This window comes from Lipotes vexillifer, unplaced genomic scaffold (genome assembly GCF_000442215.2).
Source record: "Lipotes vexillifer unplaced genomic scaffold, Lipotes_vexillifer_v1.1 scaffold999, whole genome shotgun sequence".
Taxonomy (NCBI): domain Eukaryota; kingdom Metazoa; phylum Chordata; class Mammalia; order Artiodactyla; family Lipotidae; genus Lipotes; species Lipotes vexillifer.
The window spans coordinates 2,080,576-2,097,643 of record NW_006774368.1 but is presented as its reverse complement, the minus strand read 5'-3'; the positions used below and the strand labels follow the sequence as shown (position 1 = coordinate 2,097,643).

Below are 17,068 nucleotides of genomic sequence, written 5' to 3'. Positions count from 1 at the left end.
TCTTTCCCTTCAAACATCTGTGTCAAGTCAGATCAGAGAGAGACTTGCAAATCAGCATCCGTTGTGCCAGGCACGAGGCCTCGCAGAGAGTGACTTGTGAGGCACTTGTGAACAGAGCGTTCTGTTCTGACTTTCGGGGCCACAGAGCAGGTGTGTGCCACAAAGCTAGCGGTCAGCCCTCTTTTCTGCACCTTCAGCTGCTCAGGCAGAGAAGAAGCTTAGCTATAGGTTAGTTAGTTATTGACTCAGTTTCTTAAAATGCCTCTCAAAGACAAGGTGACAACTATAGGGTCATGTTAAGAAACTAGAGCCTTCTCCTCATTTCCTCTGCTCCTTCCCTAAGAAGCCTGGGGGTGGTATTTTTCATGGTCATATTTTCTTTTCCGAGAGATTTGCCCCTCATCTGGAATACAGGATCTGCTGTCTGAGCTTAACTGCTGTGTTTCTCCTGGGGAAATACTGGCAGGAGAATAGAGAATAATGCTGAACACAGGATGCTCATCCAGCCTCCCTGAACTCAGTCACCATAACTGAGTCTCTTAAGAGTTACAGCTGTCTGGGGAGAAAAAATGTTTCAGCTGAGCTTTTATATCAGTCCATTTTTAAACTGAAGTGTGAGCTTGCTCTAGTGGCACAAATAATCTGGCTAAAGCTTTTAGTCAGGAAGACCAGAGTTGAATATGCTGGCAGTTAACATAATCCCTCTCAGACTCATATTACTTGCCTGTAAAATGGGTAATTGATACAAAAAAAGAAAAAGAGCTGATATATGTAGAGCAAAGAATATATAATGTGAGCAGATGGTAAGTGTTCAAAACTGTAGTTATTACTTACCTATTTCATTTATTATTCATGTATTGATAGCTATATACAAACGCAGATAATTGTATTACAACTTGGTGGAAAATTAGAGAATCTACTTGTGATGTTTAGGGTCAAAATTCAGGTATGAAAATTGCTGGATTTATCAATTCCAAGGAAGACATTAGCTTCACACTGCCTTGGGTACACTACAGCAAACAGCAGGAGGTCCTTTCTTGCCTTGTTACTGTGCCACTCGGGCAAACTATGGCAACTCAAGAGCATAGTTCCATAGGACAGCAGGGTGCAAGAGGCAGTTCGCCCCAAGGAACCAAGCACATATGCGTTCTGTAAATCTATTCTCAAAGGAGAAGAACAGGGCCAGTGGTTGCACCCTACACACCATGTTCTGAACGACTCTGCCCCGGAGTAACTTTTGAAGGTAGATCACAGCCATTTCTATATCTGCTTCTTCCTAAAAGAACAAAGGGAGAACCAAGCAGCTTGAGAACAGCAGCAGTCAGCATCAAATACTTTTTTGAAGATTTATATCAAGCAAAAGATTTATATTTAATAAAAAGCTAGATGCCAGAAGGATTTAAAGAGAATAAAACATCATCCCTCTTTGAACATATAGGACTTTAAATGTTACTTACTGTATTGTTAAAATTCATTATTATTTTTTCATGATAAATAAGATATCATTAATAAATTACATCAGAAGCAAAAAATTCACCCACTGTCATGGTATCCTTACAAATTAAGCCATTTTCATTTTTTCTATATTCCTTTGCAGCAAAATCTTTCTTGAAGAAGTAAGTATTGCTAAGAACATCCCTTTTGCAATAGTATTTTCATGTTTGATCATGTGTAGACAAAGAATACAGCTGGTCTGTATCAGAGTCGAAAATGAGGTGCTTTTCACAAGAATTTAGCTAAACTGGTAAAATAAGAATATAATGGATAAGATCAGCTATCTATAAAAATCACCTTAAATAAGTGTATGTCAAAAGCAGAAAGATCAGAGTCTGCAAATTTACTTAAAGCCCCTCTGAATGCAAAAGTAATCAACAGTGGAATCAATGGCATTAACACTCGTGAATGACAACGTGTTAACCACAGGCAGTGGTCGGCACAAAGTCTAGAAAAGGGGGCACTGCCCAGAAGCACATCGTGTCCAGTCAGCGGGAGCATTCCAGTCCCTCCAGAGACATCAGAGCCATCGGAGGTGCTAGTGAGATCTCCCGTCAACTCCCCTCCCTCTGACAAAGCACAACCTTCTGTACAATTTGGCTTCTTGTGAGAACTGCCCTGTATTGGGAGATAACAAGCTGACCTCCCAAGAGCAATATCCTGATATACCAGGCAGTTATATTTCTCTCCGTAAAGTAACAAATTTGCATTGTGGCATCTCCAGCAGTTTCTTGTAGGTTTAGTCTGAGTCAGTCCTTTAAATCCTAACCAACTATGGAATGTTGACCAAACTGAGTCTGGGGCCCTGCAAAGGTGAGGTACGGCCCTGGTCAGGGTGAACTCTCTGAACCAGTCTTGATGACACCTCTGGTATTGCATTCCTCTCTAATTCCAGCTGTCATCAGCCACTTCCTCATGTGGGAAGACAGTTAAAGTAACTGATCATCATTCAATCTTCTTTTTTTTTATTTGACGTACATCAGAATTACCTTCTGATGCCAATTTTTCTTGGGAAGATTTTCTTCTTTGTGTTTTTATTCTTGAAAAGGATTGACTTTAGATTTCATTTCATTTTGCTTGTTTTTGTGTGTGCATTTGAAACATAAGGATAAAGGCAACCAACGTAAGTCAGATCTTGGGAAATGAACACTTATGTTAGGTTTGTTTTTAACCCAGACTATCTGGAGAATAAACAGCAATACTGAATTTAGCTTTTCAAATAAAAGAACCTTCAAACTTACATTGGAACTCATCTCCAAAGTTGGAGTTGGAAGTCGAGGTTGAGGTATTGGCTTTCTTTGAAGAAAACGCATTGGTTTCTTTGCTTTGAGGCCCTTATTCTTCTTTTCCAACAGTGCCTGAAATAACACACCACTGAGTGTCATTTCTTACCTTTGTATTTTTTCCCACCACCAAATCCAGGCCACAGATCTGAATATCAGTCAGAAATAATTTTCTCTATGGCCATGCTAGGACGGTTTGAGAAAGTCCAAACCAGGGTGCACCTATGATATTCCCATGCATAAGTTAACCACTGAACAAACATGAAACATATTCTAGGTGTATCCATTTTAGTCAAAAGTTTTGGAGACTTTAAACATTTTTTTTTTTGAGTTTTTGAAAGGTTCTGTTATGTGTATATGCAAGCAAAACCCCCAACTCCTATTGTTCCACATGAGCTAATTTGCTGTTTTAAATGACTGCCTGGGCAATAGAAAATTGTCCTGTGTAGTAAATGACTGAAATATTTAGTATGTTTTGTTGTTATGGGGGAACTAAGGGGCATTAAATGGCAATTATCTCAAAGTGAAGAGAGCTTTACTTTGGGCTTGAAGGCCTACACATCAAGATTTTTGAACATGGTTCCCTGTGGAAGAGTGTATGTGTTTCTGTTTAAACATGCACTTTATTTTCTTACTTTTGATCATCAAAAATCCTGCCAAAATTATACATAAGATTTTGTTCATCAGTTCCATTTTCAGACATAGGGAGGGGGATACTTTTTAACTTAAAAGTATCAAAAATTCTGATCTCTGTGATTTTAAAATCACACTTTCATTACGTTTTCATCACATAATTTTTATATTATTTTTTCCATAAAAACACAAATAAGTGATAAAACACTTAAATAAGTGATAAAGCACTAAGCCAAGACTTGAAATTAATAAAAATATGAAAATTATGAGTAAAATTTGGAACCACATCCAATTATTGTGGTTGTAACAGAGCATCTGAGTTTCCTGAAAATAAATCTGATGGCAAATATATGTAATAGCTCTATGATAACCCAAACTAATGAATCAACAGGAAGCAGCAGCAGTTTAAAAGTACAGTTTGCCCTTGAACAACATAGGTTTGAACTGCATGGATACATTTATACATAGATTTTTTTCAATAAATATATTAGAAAAATTGGGGGAGATTTTTGACAAATTTTAAAAACTTGCAGACAAACCACATAGCCCAGAAATAGTGAAAAAGTTAGGTATGTCATGAATGCATAAAATATATGTAGATATTAGTCTATTTTATCATTTACTACCATAAAATACACAAAATCTATAAAAAGTTAAAATTTATCAAAACTTATGCACATGTATGCATACAGACCAAACATGGTGCCATTCAGAGTCAAAAGAAATGTAAACAAACGTAAAGATGCAGTGTTAAATCATAAAAGTAACTGTAGTAGATACTATACTACTGTAATAATTTCATGACTACCTCTTATTGCTTCTGCTGTGAGCTCAAGTGTTGCTAGTATCCACTTAAAATGTAGGTGACACTAATCATCTATGAGTGATCTCTCCAGTAAATTGCATGTCATGGTAACAAGTGATCTCTAGCAGTTCTTGTATATTCTTCATTGTGTTTAGTGCAATACCGTAAACACTGAGTAACACCATGGGAGCCATACGAAGTGCCACTAGTGACGGTGGGAGTGCTCCCAAGAAGCAGAGAAAAGTCGTGACATTACAAGAAAAAGTTGAATTGCTTGATATGCACTGTAAATTGAGGTCTGCAGCTGCAGTTGCCCACCATTTCAAGATAAATGAATCCAGCGTAAGGACCACTGTGAAAAAAGACAAAGAAATTCATGAAGCCATCACTGTAGCTACACCAGCAGATGTGAAAACCTTGCAATCTTTGCAAAATACCTTTTTATCGCATGTTGAAAATGCAGATTTCATGTGGGTGCAGGATGAAAGGCATACCTATAGACTGTAATATGATTCAAGAAAAAGTGAAGTCATTATAGGAGAACTTAAAGTAAAAGGATGGTGAAGGATCTAAAGCTGGAGAATTTAATGCCAGCAAAGGATGGTTTGATAGTTTTAGAAGGAGGTTTGGCTTAAAGCAAGATAACAGGAGAAGCGGCTTCTGCTGACCAAGAGGGAGAAGATACGTTCCCAGACACCACTAAGAAAATCATTGAGGAGAAAGGATATCTGCCTGAACAGGTTTTTTTTTTTTTCTTTTTTGCAGTACGCGGGCCTCTCACTGTTGTGACCTCTCCCGTTGCAGAGCACAGGCTCTGCGGCCATGGCTCATGGGCCCAGCCGCTCTGCGGCACGTGGGATCCTCCCGGACCGGGGCACGAACCCATGTCCCCTGCATCGGCAGGCAGACTCTCAACCACTGCGCCACCAGGGAAGCCCCTGAACAGGTTTTTAATGCAGATAAAAGTACTCTGTTCTGGAAAACAATGCCACAAAAGACATTTATTAGTAAGGAAGAGAAGCGAGCACCAGGATTCAAGGCAGGAAGGGACAGGCTTACTCCACTGTTCTGTGCAAATGCAGTTGGGTTCTTATCAGGACTGCCCTTATCTACAAAGCTGCTAACCCTCCAGGCTTGAAGGGAAAAGATAATCACCAGCTGCCAATCTTTTGGGTGTAAAAGAAGGCCTGGATGTAAAAGAGGCCCTTTTTCTGGATTGGTTCTATTAATGCGTGTCCCTGAAGTCAGGAAGTACCTTGCCGGTAAGGGACTGCCTTTTAAAGTTCTTTTGCTATTGGACAACATCCCTGGCCACCCAGAACCCCATGAGTTCAACACCAAAGGTGTCAAAGTGATCTACTTTCCCCCAAACACAATGGCTGTAATTTAGCCTGTAGATCAGGGGATGATAAGGACCTTTATGGCTCATTACACAAGGCACTCTGTGGAAAGGGTTGTCAATGATATGGAAGAGAACCCTGATAGAACACCACAAAAGTCCGGAAGGATTACACCATTGAAGATGCCATCATTGTTACAGAAAAAAACTGTGAGAGCCATTAAGCCCCAAACAATAAATTCCCGCTAGGGGGTCATAAGGACCTTTTAGGGTCATTATACATAGTACTGTATGGGAAGGATTGTCAACTGTATGAAAGAGAACCCTGGTAGAGGGAACATCGTGAAAGTCTGGAAGGATTACACCAATGAGGATGCCATCGTTGTTACAGAAAAAGCCGCGAAAGCCGTGAAGCCTGAAACAATAAATTTCTGCTGGAGAAAACTGTGTCCAGAAGTTATGCATGATTTTACAGGATTTATGACAATGTCAATCAAAGAAATCATGAAATAGATTCTGGGTATGACAGAAAAGGTGGTGGAGGGGTGAAGGGTTTCAAGACATGGATCTTGGAGAAATTCAAGAGCTAAAAGACAGCACACCAGAGGGATGAACAGAAGATGACTTGATGGAGGTGCGTGCTCCCTAACCAGTGACACACAATGCGGATGAGGATGTCGAAGAAGCAGTGTCAGAAAACAAGTGACATTAGAGGATCTGGGAGAACAATTTCAATTATTCAAGGTTGCTTTTGACTTCCTTTTATGAAACGGACCCTTCTATGATATGGGCACTGAAACTAAAGCAAATGATGGAAGAAGAACTGGTACCATATAGAAACATTTTTAGAGAAATGAAAAAGCAAAAAAAGCCAGACAGAAATTACAATGTATTTCTGTAAAGTGTGCCTGCCTCTCCTGCCTCCCCTTCCATCTCCTCTACCTCTTCCACCTCTGCCACCCCTGAGACAGCAAGACCAACCCCTCATCTTCCTCCGTCTCTTCAGTCTACTCAACATGGAGACCACAAAGATGAAGACCATTATGGTGATCCACTTCCACCTAATGAATGGTAAATAATCATCATGCCATACAGTTAATAAACTACTTATCTGTTGTGTATGTGTGTGTCTTTGTGTAAAAATCTGATAACTATACAAGATGTTTTCATGTCATCATGATCATCATCGCCTAAGTATTCATTGTGTAGAACATTGTGTCCAAGACTTGTATTGAGTTCAGTGAAGTAAGATCAAACAAGAGAGCTGTGTTACAGATTTCAACTGAAGGAACTGTTTCAAGAAGGAGAGAGTAAGCAGTCAAGTACTGCAGAGAGAAGAGAATTGACCGCTGTGTCGTAGTTAGCAATGTGGAGGGCACTGTTGACGATAGCAGATTCATTGGAGAGTCTTTGTTTTAAAGTCTGTTTTGTCTGGAGAAGATCAAGATGGTGGAGTAGGACACAGAACTCACCCACCACCCCCACAAAGAGTACATCAAAAATACATCTACATGTAGAGCAATTCTCATTAAAAACTAACTGGAGACTCACAGAAAGACTCTTGCACAACCAAGGCTGTAAGAAAGATCCACATGAAACTGGGTAAGTAGAAAAGAGAAATGATCAAGTCACAACCTCCCAGGGGATTCAGAAGAGGAGGGGGTTAAACACAGGCAGAGATCCTCCCTAGGGAGTGAGCAGTTTGAGTCACATATTGGCACCACAGTCCTGGGGTCTGACACAGGGACGACAAATCCCCTTGGCTGGTTAGAGGGACAGCGGGAGTAACAGGAGGACTGTGGGAGCCTGTGCTCTGCTTGTAAGGAGCATGTGCATGCTTGCTTGCTCAGAAAGCAGGGCAAAGAGGGCGGACTGAAAATTGCATGGGTGGCTGGCTGGTTTCCCATGACTGCCTCAGTGTGCACACCAGCCTGAGCTAAGAGAATGCTCCAGCCCTGCTTAAAAGCTTGGCTGTGAGACAAAGAAGTGGTTCAGACATAAATTAGCATCTGAGCAGGGTGGGGACAGCCATTGCTGGTGCTTACACAGGCAGGGCATCAGGGACAGTCCAGATCTCTGGCCCCAGCCAGACTACCACAGTCTGTGCCAAGGCCTGTGCTCCAATACATGCCAAGTACTCTATACCAGCCCCTCTTGCTCCAGCATTGGTCTCATCTGAGGTAAGGGTGTCAGTGCTGGGAATAGGGAGAGTGCACACTTGGAAGGAATGGAACCAGCCCAGACCTGACCCTCAGGGCTTCTGCTACATCAACGTGGTATAGGAACCCACCCTCAATAGGGCGGTGATGGTCACTGAGCAGAGGGGAAGCCCTGCGTTACAACAGGCTTTGGCCCTAGCACCTTCATCTCCAGCCCCACCTTCTACCAAGGTGAGAGTTGCCAACATGCCCTGAGAAAACGTGACTTGTGTTCATGTCAAATCCAGCTCTCCCACCAAAGCCACTGGGTACAGACAGACTGTATAGGGATGCTCCCCCATAAGGACACCCCTTCAAGATCATTATAGGTAACTGTTTCATCTAATTTCATAGAAACAAAGAAAAGCAAAATAAGAAGACAAAGGAATTTGTCTCAATTGAAAGAGCAAGACAAAACCCCTGAAAAAACAACCAATTAAACAGAAATAAACAATTTACCAGATAAAGAATTCAAAGCATTAGTAATAAGTATGATTTCTGAATTAGGAAAAAAGGATAGATGAATACAGAGAGAATTTTAACAAGGAACTAGAAAATATAAAAAAGGACAGGTCAGAACACTGAAGAAGACAATAGCTATGAAAACACATTAAAAGAATGAATAGGAGATTGGTGATAAAGAAGAACACATAAGTGATCTGGAAGATAGAATAATGGAAATCACCCAGTCAGAACAAGAAAAGAAAAACAAAAAATGAGAACAGTTTAATGGATCTATGGAACAACATCAAGGATATCAACATTTACATTATAAGGGTCCCAGAAGGAGAAAAGAGAGAGAAGGGGGTCAAAATGTATTTGATGAAATTATGGCTGAAACTTTCCGAACTTGAAGAAAGAAACATATCCAGGTATTATACAGGAAGCACAGAGTGTCCCAAACAAGGTGAACCCAAACAGACCCACACCAAGACATATCATAATTAAAATAGCAAAAGTTAAAGATAAAGCAAGAATTCTAAAAGCAACAAGGGAAAAACAAAGAGTCACATACAAGGGAACCACCATAAAGCTATCAGCTGATTTTTCTGCAGAAACTTTGCAAGCCAGAAGGAGGGCCATGATATATCCAAAGTGTTCAAAGGGAAAAATCTGTAACCTAGCAAGATTATCATTTAGAATTGAAGGAGAGACAACTCAGACAAGCAAAAACTAAATAGGAGTTCGTCAGTACTAAACCTACACTAAAAGAAATGTTAAAGGGTCTTCTCTGAGTTTTAAAAAAAGCCTATGACAAGGAGTAAGAAACTATGGTAAAGGAAAAATCCCACTAGGAAAGGAAAATATATAGTAAAGGCTGAGGATCAACCACTTAAATAAACGAGTACAAAGGTAAAAGACAAAAACTGTAAAGGCAAATATAACTACATACATAGTGAAGGTATAAATATGAAGACATAAAATAGGACATCAAAGCACAAAATGTGGGGGAAGGGAGCAAAAAAGGTAGATCTTTTACAATGTGTTTGAATTTAAATTACTACCAGTTTAAAAGTAGATTTAGTTATAGATCAACATATATGAATCCCGTGGTAACCACAAATCAAAAACCTACAGTAGTTACACAAAAATGGAGAGGAAAGGAACATAAGCATACTACTAAAGAAAATCATCAAACTAAAAGAGAAGAAGCAAAAAGAAGAAATGAACAGAGAAAAACTACAAAAACAACCAGAAAACCAGTAATAATAATAAGTACAAACCTACCAATAATTACTTTAAATATCAGTGGACTAAATGGTCCAATCAAAAGACACGGGGTGGGCTTCCCTGGTGGTACAGTGGTTGAGAGTCCGCCTGCCGATGCAGGGGACACGGGGATTGGAGGCCTCAGTTCCAGATAATATAAAGTGTAACTTTATTACCTAATTTTCTGCTGTTTGTTCCTATATCTTTTTGAGGGATTTCAGTACATGTGGGATTTGGGCATTCCTAAGTACTGTCATGCCATCTGACAAACACACCAATCTCACCAATGTTTTTAATATGATCACACATACCTGTCAGTCTAAACTTCAAAAAACCAAAAAAAAAAAAAAAAAGACATGGGGTGAGTGATTGGCTAAGAAAGACAAGACAAGAAAGCAGGGGTAAAGTGTTTTGTTTGGCTAATTGAAACTTTGGCTCTCATATGCCAATGTCCAAGCTCTTGAGCCTAATATTCCTTCCTCAGCCAGTAGCCTTGATAAAACTTACAAAACTCTATTTGAAGAGTTTATACTTTATTGCTCCTTTTCTAAAACCAGGGAGAGGGTCCTAAGGTAAAAGGAAATGTCTTGTATCTGGATTGTGCGGAGCTGACTTAGGGATATGTATTTTTGAACTCATCCAACTCTATATGCAACTATGTGTATTTTCTTGTATGTAAATTATACCTCAGTCAAGCTGATTGAAAATATTCAGATAAATGTGTACACACACACACACGCAGCATGGTATTAAAATATTACCCCTTAAAAAAAAAAAGCAGGGGTAGCAATACTCATATCAGATAAAATAGACCTTAAAAAAGCCTATAACAAAAGATAAAGAAGAGCTTTATGTAATGATAAAGAGATCAATAAAGATAAGGATATTATACTCATTAACATATACGCACCCATTACAGGAACACCTAAATATATAAATATTAACATAAAGGGAGAAGTTGATAATAATACAATAATAGTAGGGGACTTTAAATCTGACTTATATCAATGGACAGATCATCCAGACAGAATATCAATTAGGCAACACTGGTCTTAAATGATACAATAAACCAGCTGGGCTTAATAGATATCTACAGGACAAAAACAGCAGAGTATACTTTGTTTTCAAGTGCACATGGAACATTATCCAGGATGGATCACATGCTAGGCCACAAGTCTCAACAAATTTAAGAAAATAGAAATTGTGTCAAGCATTTTTTTTCTACCACAATTGTATGAAACTAAAAATCAGTTACAGAAAAAAAAAAAGGGAAAAGCACAAACACGTGGAGACTAAACAACGTTAGTAAAAAAAAAAATAGGTCAGTGAAGATATCGAAGAGGAAAATGCCTCAAGACAAATGAAAATGGAAACACAACTTTCCAAAATTGGTGGAATGCAGCAAAAACAGTCCTAAGAGGAAAGTTTATAGTGATACAGGCCTACCTCAAGAAACAAACAAAAAATCTCAAATAACCTAATGTTGCATCGAAAGTAATTAGAAAAAGAAGACCAAACAAAGCCCAAAGTCAGTAGAAAAAACAAAATAATAAAGATCAGAGAGGACATAAAACAGAGACCAAATAAATAATAAAAAAGATCAATGAAACCAAGGGCTGGTTTTTGAAAAGATAAACACAGTTGACAAACCTTTAGCCAGGCTCCTCAAGAGGAAAAGAGAGAGGACCTAAATCAACAAAATGAGAAGTGAAAGAGGAGAAATAACAACTGATATCACAGAGATACAGAAAATAAGGAAATACTATGAATAGTTATATGACAACAAATTGGACAGTCTAGAAGAAATGGACAAACTTCTAGAAACATATAACCTTCTAAGACTGAATCAGGAAGAAACAGACAATCTGAACAGACAGATCACTATTAGTGACTTGAATCTGTAAAAAACAAAAAAACCCTAAACAAAACACAACAAAAATAACCAAAAACCCTCCCAGCAATCAGAAAATCCAGAACAAGACAGCTTCATGAGCGAATTCTACCAACCTAGCCTTAACTTTTCCAAAAAATGGAAGAGGATGGAGCACTCCCAAAATAATTCTATGAGGCCACAATTACCCTGATACCAAAACTAGATAAAGACACTGCAAAAAAAGAAAATAACAGGCCAATATCTTTCATGAATATATATACAAAAATCCTCAACAAAATATCTGCAAGTCCAATCCAACAATATATAAAAAGGATCATACACCATGATCAAGTGGGATTTATTTGAGGGATGTGAAGATGGTTCACATCAATCAATATGATACACCACATTAACAAAAGGAAAGGCAAAAATCATATAATCATCTCAAAATAGGCAGAAAAAGCATTTGACAAAATTCAACATCCATTCATGATAAAAATTCTCATCCAAGTGGATATAGAGGGAACATAACATAATAAAAACCATTTATCACAGAGCCACAGCTAACATCATACTCAATGGTGAAAAGCTGAAAGCTTTTCCTCCAAAATAAGGAATAAGACAAGAATGCCCACTCTTGCCACGTCTATTTAACATAGTGTTCGAAGTCCTCATCACAGTAATCAGACAACAAAAAACCACATCCATATTGGAAGGGAAGAAGTAGAGCTGTCACTATTTGCAAATGACATGATACTATATATAGAAAACCCTAAAATTTCCACAAAAGAAACTATTAGAACCAATAAATTAATTCAGAAAGTTACAGGATATGTGCTTTTCTATATACTAATAATGAACTATCATAAAGAGAAAGCAAGGAAACAATCCCATTTAAAGTCACATCAAAAATAATAAAATATCTAAGGAATAAACTTACCAAGGAGGTCAAAGACCTCTACTCTGAAACTATAAAACACTGATGAAGGAATCTGAAAATGATACAAAGAAATGGAAATATATCCTGTATTCTTGAGTTGGAAGAATTAATATTGTTAACATGTCCATACTACCCAAAGCAATCTACACATTTAATGCAATCCCTATCAAAATATCCATGACATTTTCAACAGAACCAAAACAAATAACCCTAAAATTTATATGTACCACAAGAGACCCTGAATTACTAAAGCAATCTTAAGAAAAAAGAAAAAAGCTTGAGGTAACATGCTCCCTGAATTTGAACTATACTACAAAGCTACAGTAATCAAAACAGCATGGTACTGCCATAAAAACAGACACATAGATCAACTGAACAGAATAAAGAGCTCAGAAATAAACCCATGCACTTATTTTCAATTATTCTTTGTCAAAGGATGCAAGAATATACAGTGGAGATAAGACAGTCTCTTCAATAAGTGGTGCTGGGAATACTGGACAGCTACATGTAAAAGAATAATATTAAAAACTTTCCTCACACCGTATACAAAAATAAACTCAAATGGATTAAAGACCTACATGTAAGAATGGAGACCATAAAACTCCTAGTAAAGAACATAGGCAGAAAACTCTTGGACATAAATTGTAGCAATATTTTTTATGGATCTGTCTCCTAAGGCAAAAGAAACAAAAGTAAAAACGAACAAATAGGACCTAATTAAACTTGAGCTTTTGCACAGCAAAGGAAACCATCAACAAAATGAAAACACAACTTACTGAATGGAATAAAATATATGCATATAATATGACTGATAAAGGGTTATTATCCACAGTGTACAAACAACTCATACAACTCAGTATCAGAAAAACAAATGACCCGATTAAAAAATGTGCAGAAGACTTGAATAGACACTTTTCCAAAGAATACATACAGATGGCCAATAGGCACATGAAAAGATGTTTAACATCAATAATCATCACAGAATGCAAATCAAAACCACAATGAGAGAGTGGCTGTCACACTCACACCTGTCAGAGTGGCTATCATCAAAAAGACCACAAATTATAAATGTTGGTGAGTATGTGGAGAAAGGGGAACCCTTGTATACTGTTGGTAGGAATGTAACTTGGTGCTGCTACTTTGGAAATCAGTATGGAAGTTCCTCAAAACAAAGAAAAAAGAAAAAATGAAACTACCATGTGATCCAGAAATTCTACTCGTGGATATATATCCAAAGAAAACAAAAATATTAATTTGAAAAGATACGTGTACCCCCATGTTCAAAGGATCATTATTTACATTTGCTAAGATATGGAAGCAACCAAAGTGTCCATCAACAGAAAAATTCATAAAGGAGATGTGGTGTATATATACAATGGAATATTACTCAGCCATAAAAACGAATAAAGTTCTGCCATTTGCAACAACATGGATGGATCTAGAGAGTACTATGCTCAGTGAAGTAAGTCAGACTGAGAAAGACAAAGACGGATGTTATCACTTATATGTAGAATCTAAAATATTAAACAAACAAATATATATAACAAAACAGAAACAGATCCACAGATACTGACAACAAACTAGTGGTAACCAGTGGGGAGATGGGAGGGGCAAGATAGGGATAGGGGTGAGATTAAGAGATATAAACTACTGTGTATAAAATAGATAAGCAACAAGGATATATTGTATAGCACAGGGAAATATAGCCATTGTTTTGTAACAACTTTACAGTATAATCTATAAAAATCTTGAATCACTGTGTTGTACACTTGAAACTAATAAAATAATGTAAATCAACTGTACTTTAATAAGAAAAAAGATTGTATTGGAGTGGATAGTCTATCTTAACGTAGGCACAAGGTGAGTGATATTTAATATAAAATTAATAATGTGTTAGTTTTATTATTGGTTTATAACTTTGCTTTCAAAGAATTACATTACCATACCGAATGCCTCTCTCTCTCATAATTTGATATGCGTATCACCCTATTACCACAAGTAAGTGACTTTTTACAAAAGTGTAACAGTGTTGCCAAGTCTGTATTATGAATATGACTGTAATACTATATGCTATTAAAATTTTATAATTCATTCATTAGTGTATGGGCTAGGCTATGTGAAGAAATTGTATTGATTACAGTAGGCTACCATTAAGCAATCATACTGCCACTTCTTTGTTATCAATGCATGAATCGTTATTCCTGTAAGTAAAAATAAATTTTTTTACATAAGTTTTTCATTTTTAATGTTGGTGTTAGTAGTACATATAACTTCTACTGTATTTTGTATCATATAATGCAATATTGACAATATTGATATAGGTAGGTACTGACTGACAGAGGATTCATCTTGTCAACAGATGACATAAACTTACGGTATCAATAAATACAGTACAGTACTGTAAATGTATTTCCTCTTCCTTATGATTTTATTAATCTTTTCTCTTCTCCTTATTGTAAGAATATAGTATATACTACATGTACAAAATACGTGTCGATTGACTGTTTCTGTTATCAGTAAGGGTTCTTGTCAACAATACTCTATTAGTAGTTGGATTTAGGGGGAGTCAAAAGTTTTAAACAGGAGTCAAGATGGCACAGTAGGTGGACGCAAGGTTTGTGTCTCCTCACAAGTAGGGCATCTACTAGGCACTGGTGGGGGACCTTGGACACCTAAGGGGATGGGAGGAATCCCCGTGCGACCAGGTAGGACGTGGGAGGGGGGAGAAAAGTGGAGGTGGGATGGTACCAACGCCCCTGAGGGGGAGCTGGGGGAGGGGAGAGATTCCCACACTTGGAGTGGCCCACTCATGGCATGGGGATTGGCGGGGATGGAGAGGGACCTTTGGAGGGTTGGGGGATCAGAAGGGAACATGGCCAGTGTCTCCCCCATGCCCTCAGACCCCGTTAAGCCTTCTGAGGTCCTGGGCCTGAGCTCCCCACCCCCAGGGCCCCCTGCAGCTGACTGGGACCTGGGTTTGAGCCCTGCCCCCCCAAACTAAGGTCTTTTCTGGCGGTGTGGGTCCTGGGCCTAAGGGGCCCCGCCACACACACTAAGGCCTCTCTGGCTCTTTTTTTTTTTTTTAACTTATATCTTTTAATTTTTTTAATTTTATTTTTTCATTTAATCTTTATTTTTTTGCTGTGCTGGTTCTGTTTTGCTTTGTTGTTGTGGTTTAATTTTAATTTTTCTAATTTTATTTTCTTTTGTATTCTTTGTTATTTTTCTGTTCTTTTTTATTCGCTGCCCTTTTATTTCTTTTGCCATGCCACATGGCTTGTGGGGTCTTGGTTCCCAGGCTGGGGTTGGGCCTGAGCTCCTGTGGAGGGAGTGCCAAGTCCAAACCACTGGACTAACAGAGAACCTCAGGCCCCAGAGAATATTAATAGGTGTGAATTCTCCCAGAGGTCCTCATCTTGGCACTTAGACCTGTCTCCAACCAACTGCCTGCAAACCCCAGTGCTGGACGCCTCAGGACAAACAGCCAGTAAGACAGGAACACAGCCCCACCCATTAAAAAAATGAGATGACAAAAAAATACATTAGAGATGAAGGTAAAAACATACAAGACCAAATAAATGAAGAGGAAATAGGCAACATACCTGAAAAAGAAATAAGAGTAATGACAGTAAAGATGATCCAGAATCTCAGAAACAGAATGGAGGCATGGATCAAGAAAATACAAGAAATGTTTAGCAAGGATACAGAAGAACTTAAAAAAAAACCAGTGATGAACAACACAATAAATGAAATGAAAAATACACTAGAAAGAATCAACAACACAATAACTGAGGCAGAAGAACGAATAAGTGAGCTGGAAGATAGAATGGTAGAAATAACTGCCAAGGAGCAGAAAAAAGAATGAAAAGAAGGGAGGACACTCTCAGAGACCTCTGGGACAACATTAAATGCACAAACATTCAAATTATAGGTGTCCTATATAGGAAGAAGAGAAAGAGAAAGGGTCTGAGAAAATATTTGAAGAGATTATAGTCAAAAACTTCCCTAAAATGGGAAAGGAAATAGCCACACAAGTCCAAGAAGCACAGAGAGTTCCATGCAGGATAAACCCAAGGAGAAACACGCCAAGACACATATTAATCACACTATCAAAAATTAAACACAAAGAAAAAATATTAAAAGCAGCAAGGGAAAAGCAACAAATAACATACAAGGGAATCCCCATAAGGTTAAGAGGAGATCTTTCAGCAGAAACTCTGCAAGTTAGAAGGGAGTGGCAGGACATATTTAAAGTGATGAAAGAGAAAAACCTACAACCAAGATTACTCTACCCAGCAAGGATCTCATTTAGATTCAATGGAGAAATTAAAACCTTTACAGACAAGTAAAAGCTAAGAGAATTCAGCACCACCAAACCAGCTTTACACCAAAAAAACTGTAAAAAACACAAACACCTGAAGGCTAAACAATACACTACTAACTACTCAAGAGATCACTGAAGAAATCAAAGAGGAAGTCAAAAAATACATAAAACCAAATGACAACGAAAACACGAGCACCAAAACCTATTGGATGCAGCAAAAGGGAAGTTTATACCAATTCAATCTCACCTCAAGAAACAAGAAAAATCTCAAATAAACACTCTAACGGTACACCTAAAGCAAGTAGACAAAGAACAAAAAAAACACCGAAGTTAGTATAAGGAAACAAATCATAAAGATCAGAGCAGAAATAAATGATATTGAAACGAAGAAAACAATAGCAAAGATCAATAAAACTAAAAGTTGGTTCTTTGAGAAGATAAACAAAATTGATAATCCCTTAGCCAGACT

The 17,068-nt window shown here is 38.0% G+C and overlaps 1 protein-coding gene across 1 annotated transcript in view; it reads right to left on the bottom strand.

The window, feature by feature from the left end:
- CFAP91 (cilia and flagella associated protein 91) overlaps positions 1-17,068 on the bottom strand; it is a 108,695-nt gene that overhangs the window by 27,029 nt on the left and 64,598 nt on the right. Inside the window, exons 11-13 of the mRNA XM_007449144.1 lie at positions 2,736-2,852; positions 1,201-1,276; positions 172-197 (exon numbers count right to left, since the gene is read on the bottom strand). Coding sequence (XP_007449206.1) covers positions 172-197; positions 1,201-1,276; positions 2,736-2,852 — 219 coding nt within the window. The remainder of the gene's footprint in view (positions 1-171; positions 198-1,200; positions 1,277-2,735; positions 2,853-17,068) is intronic.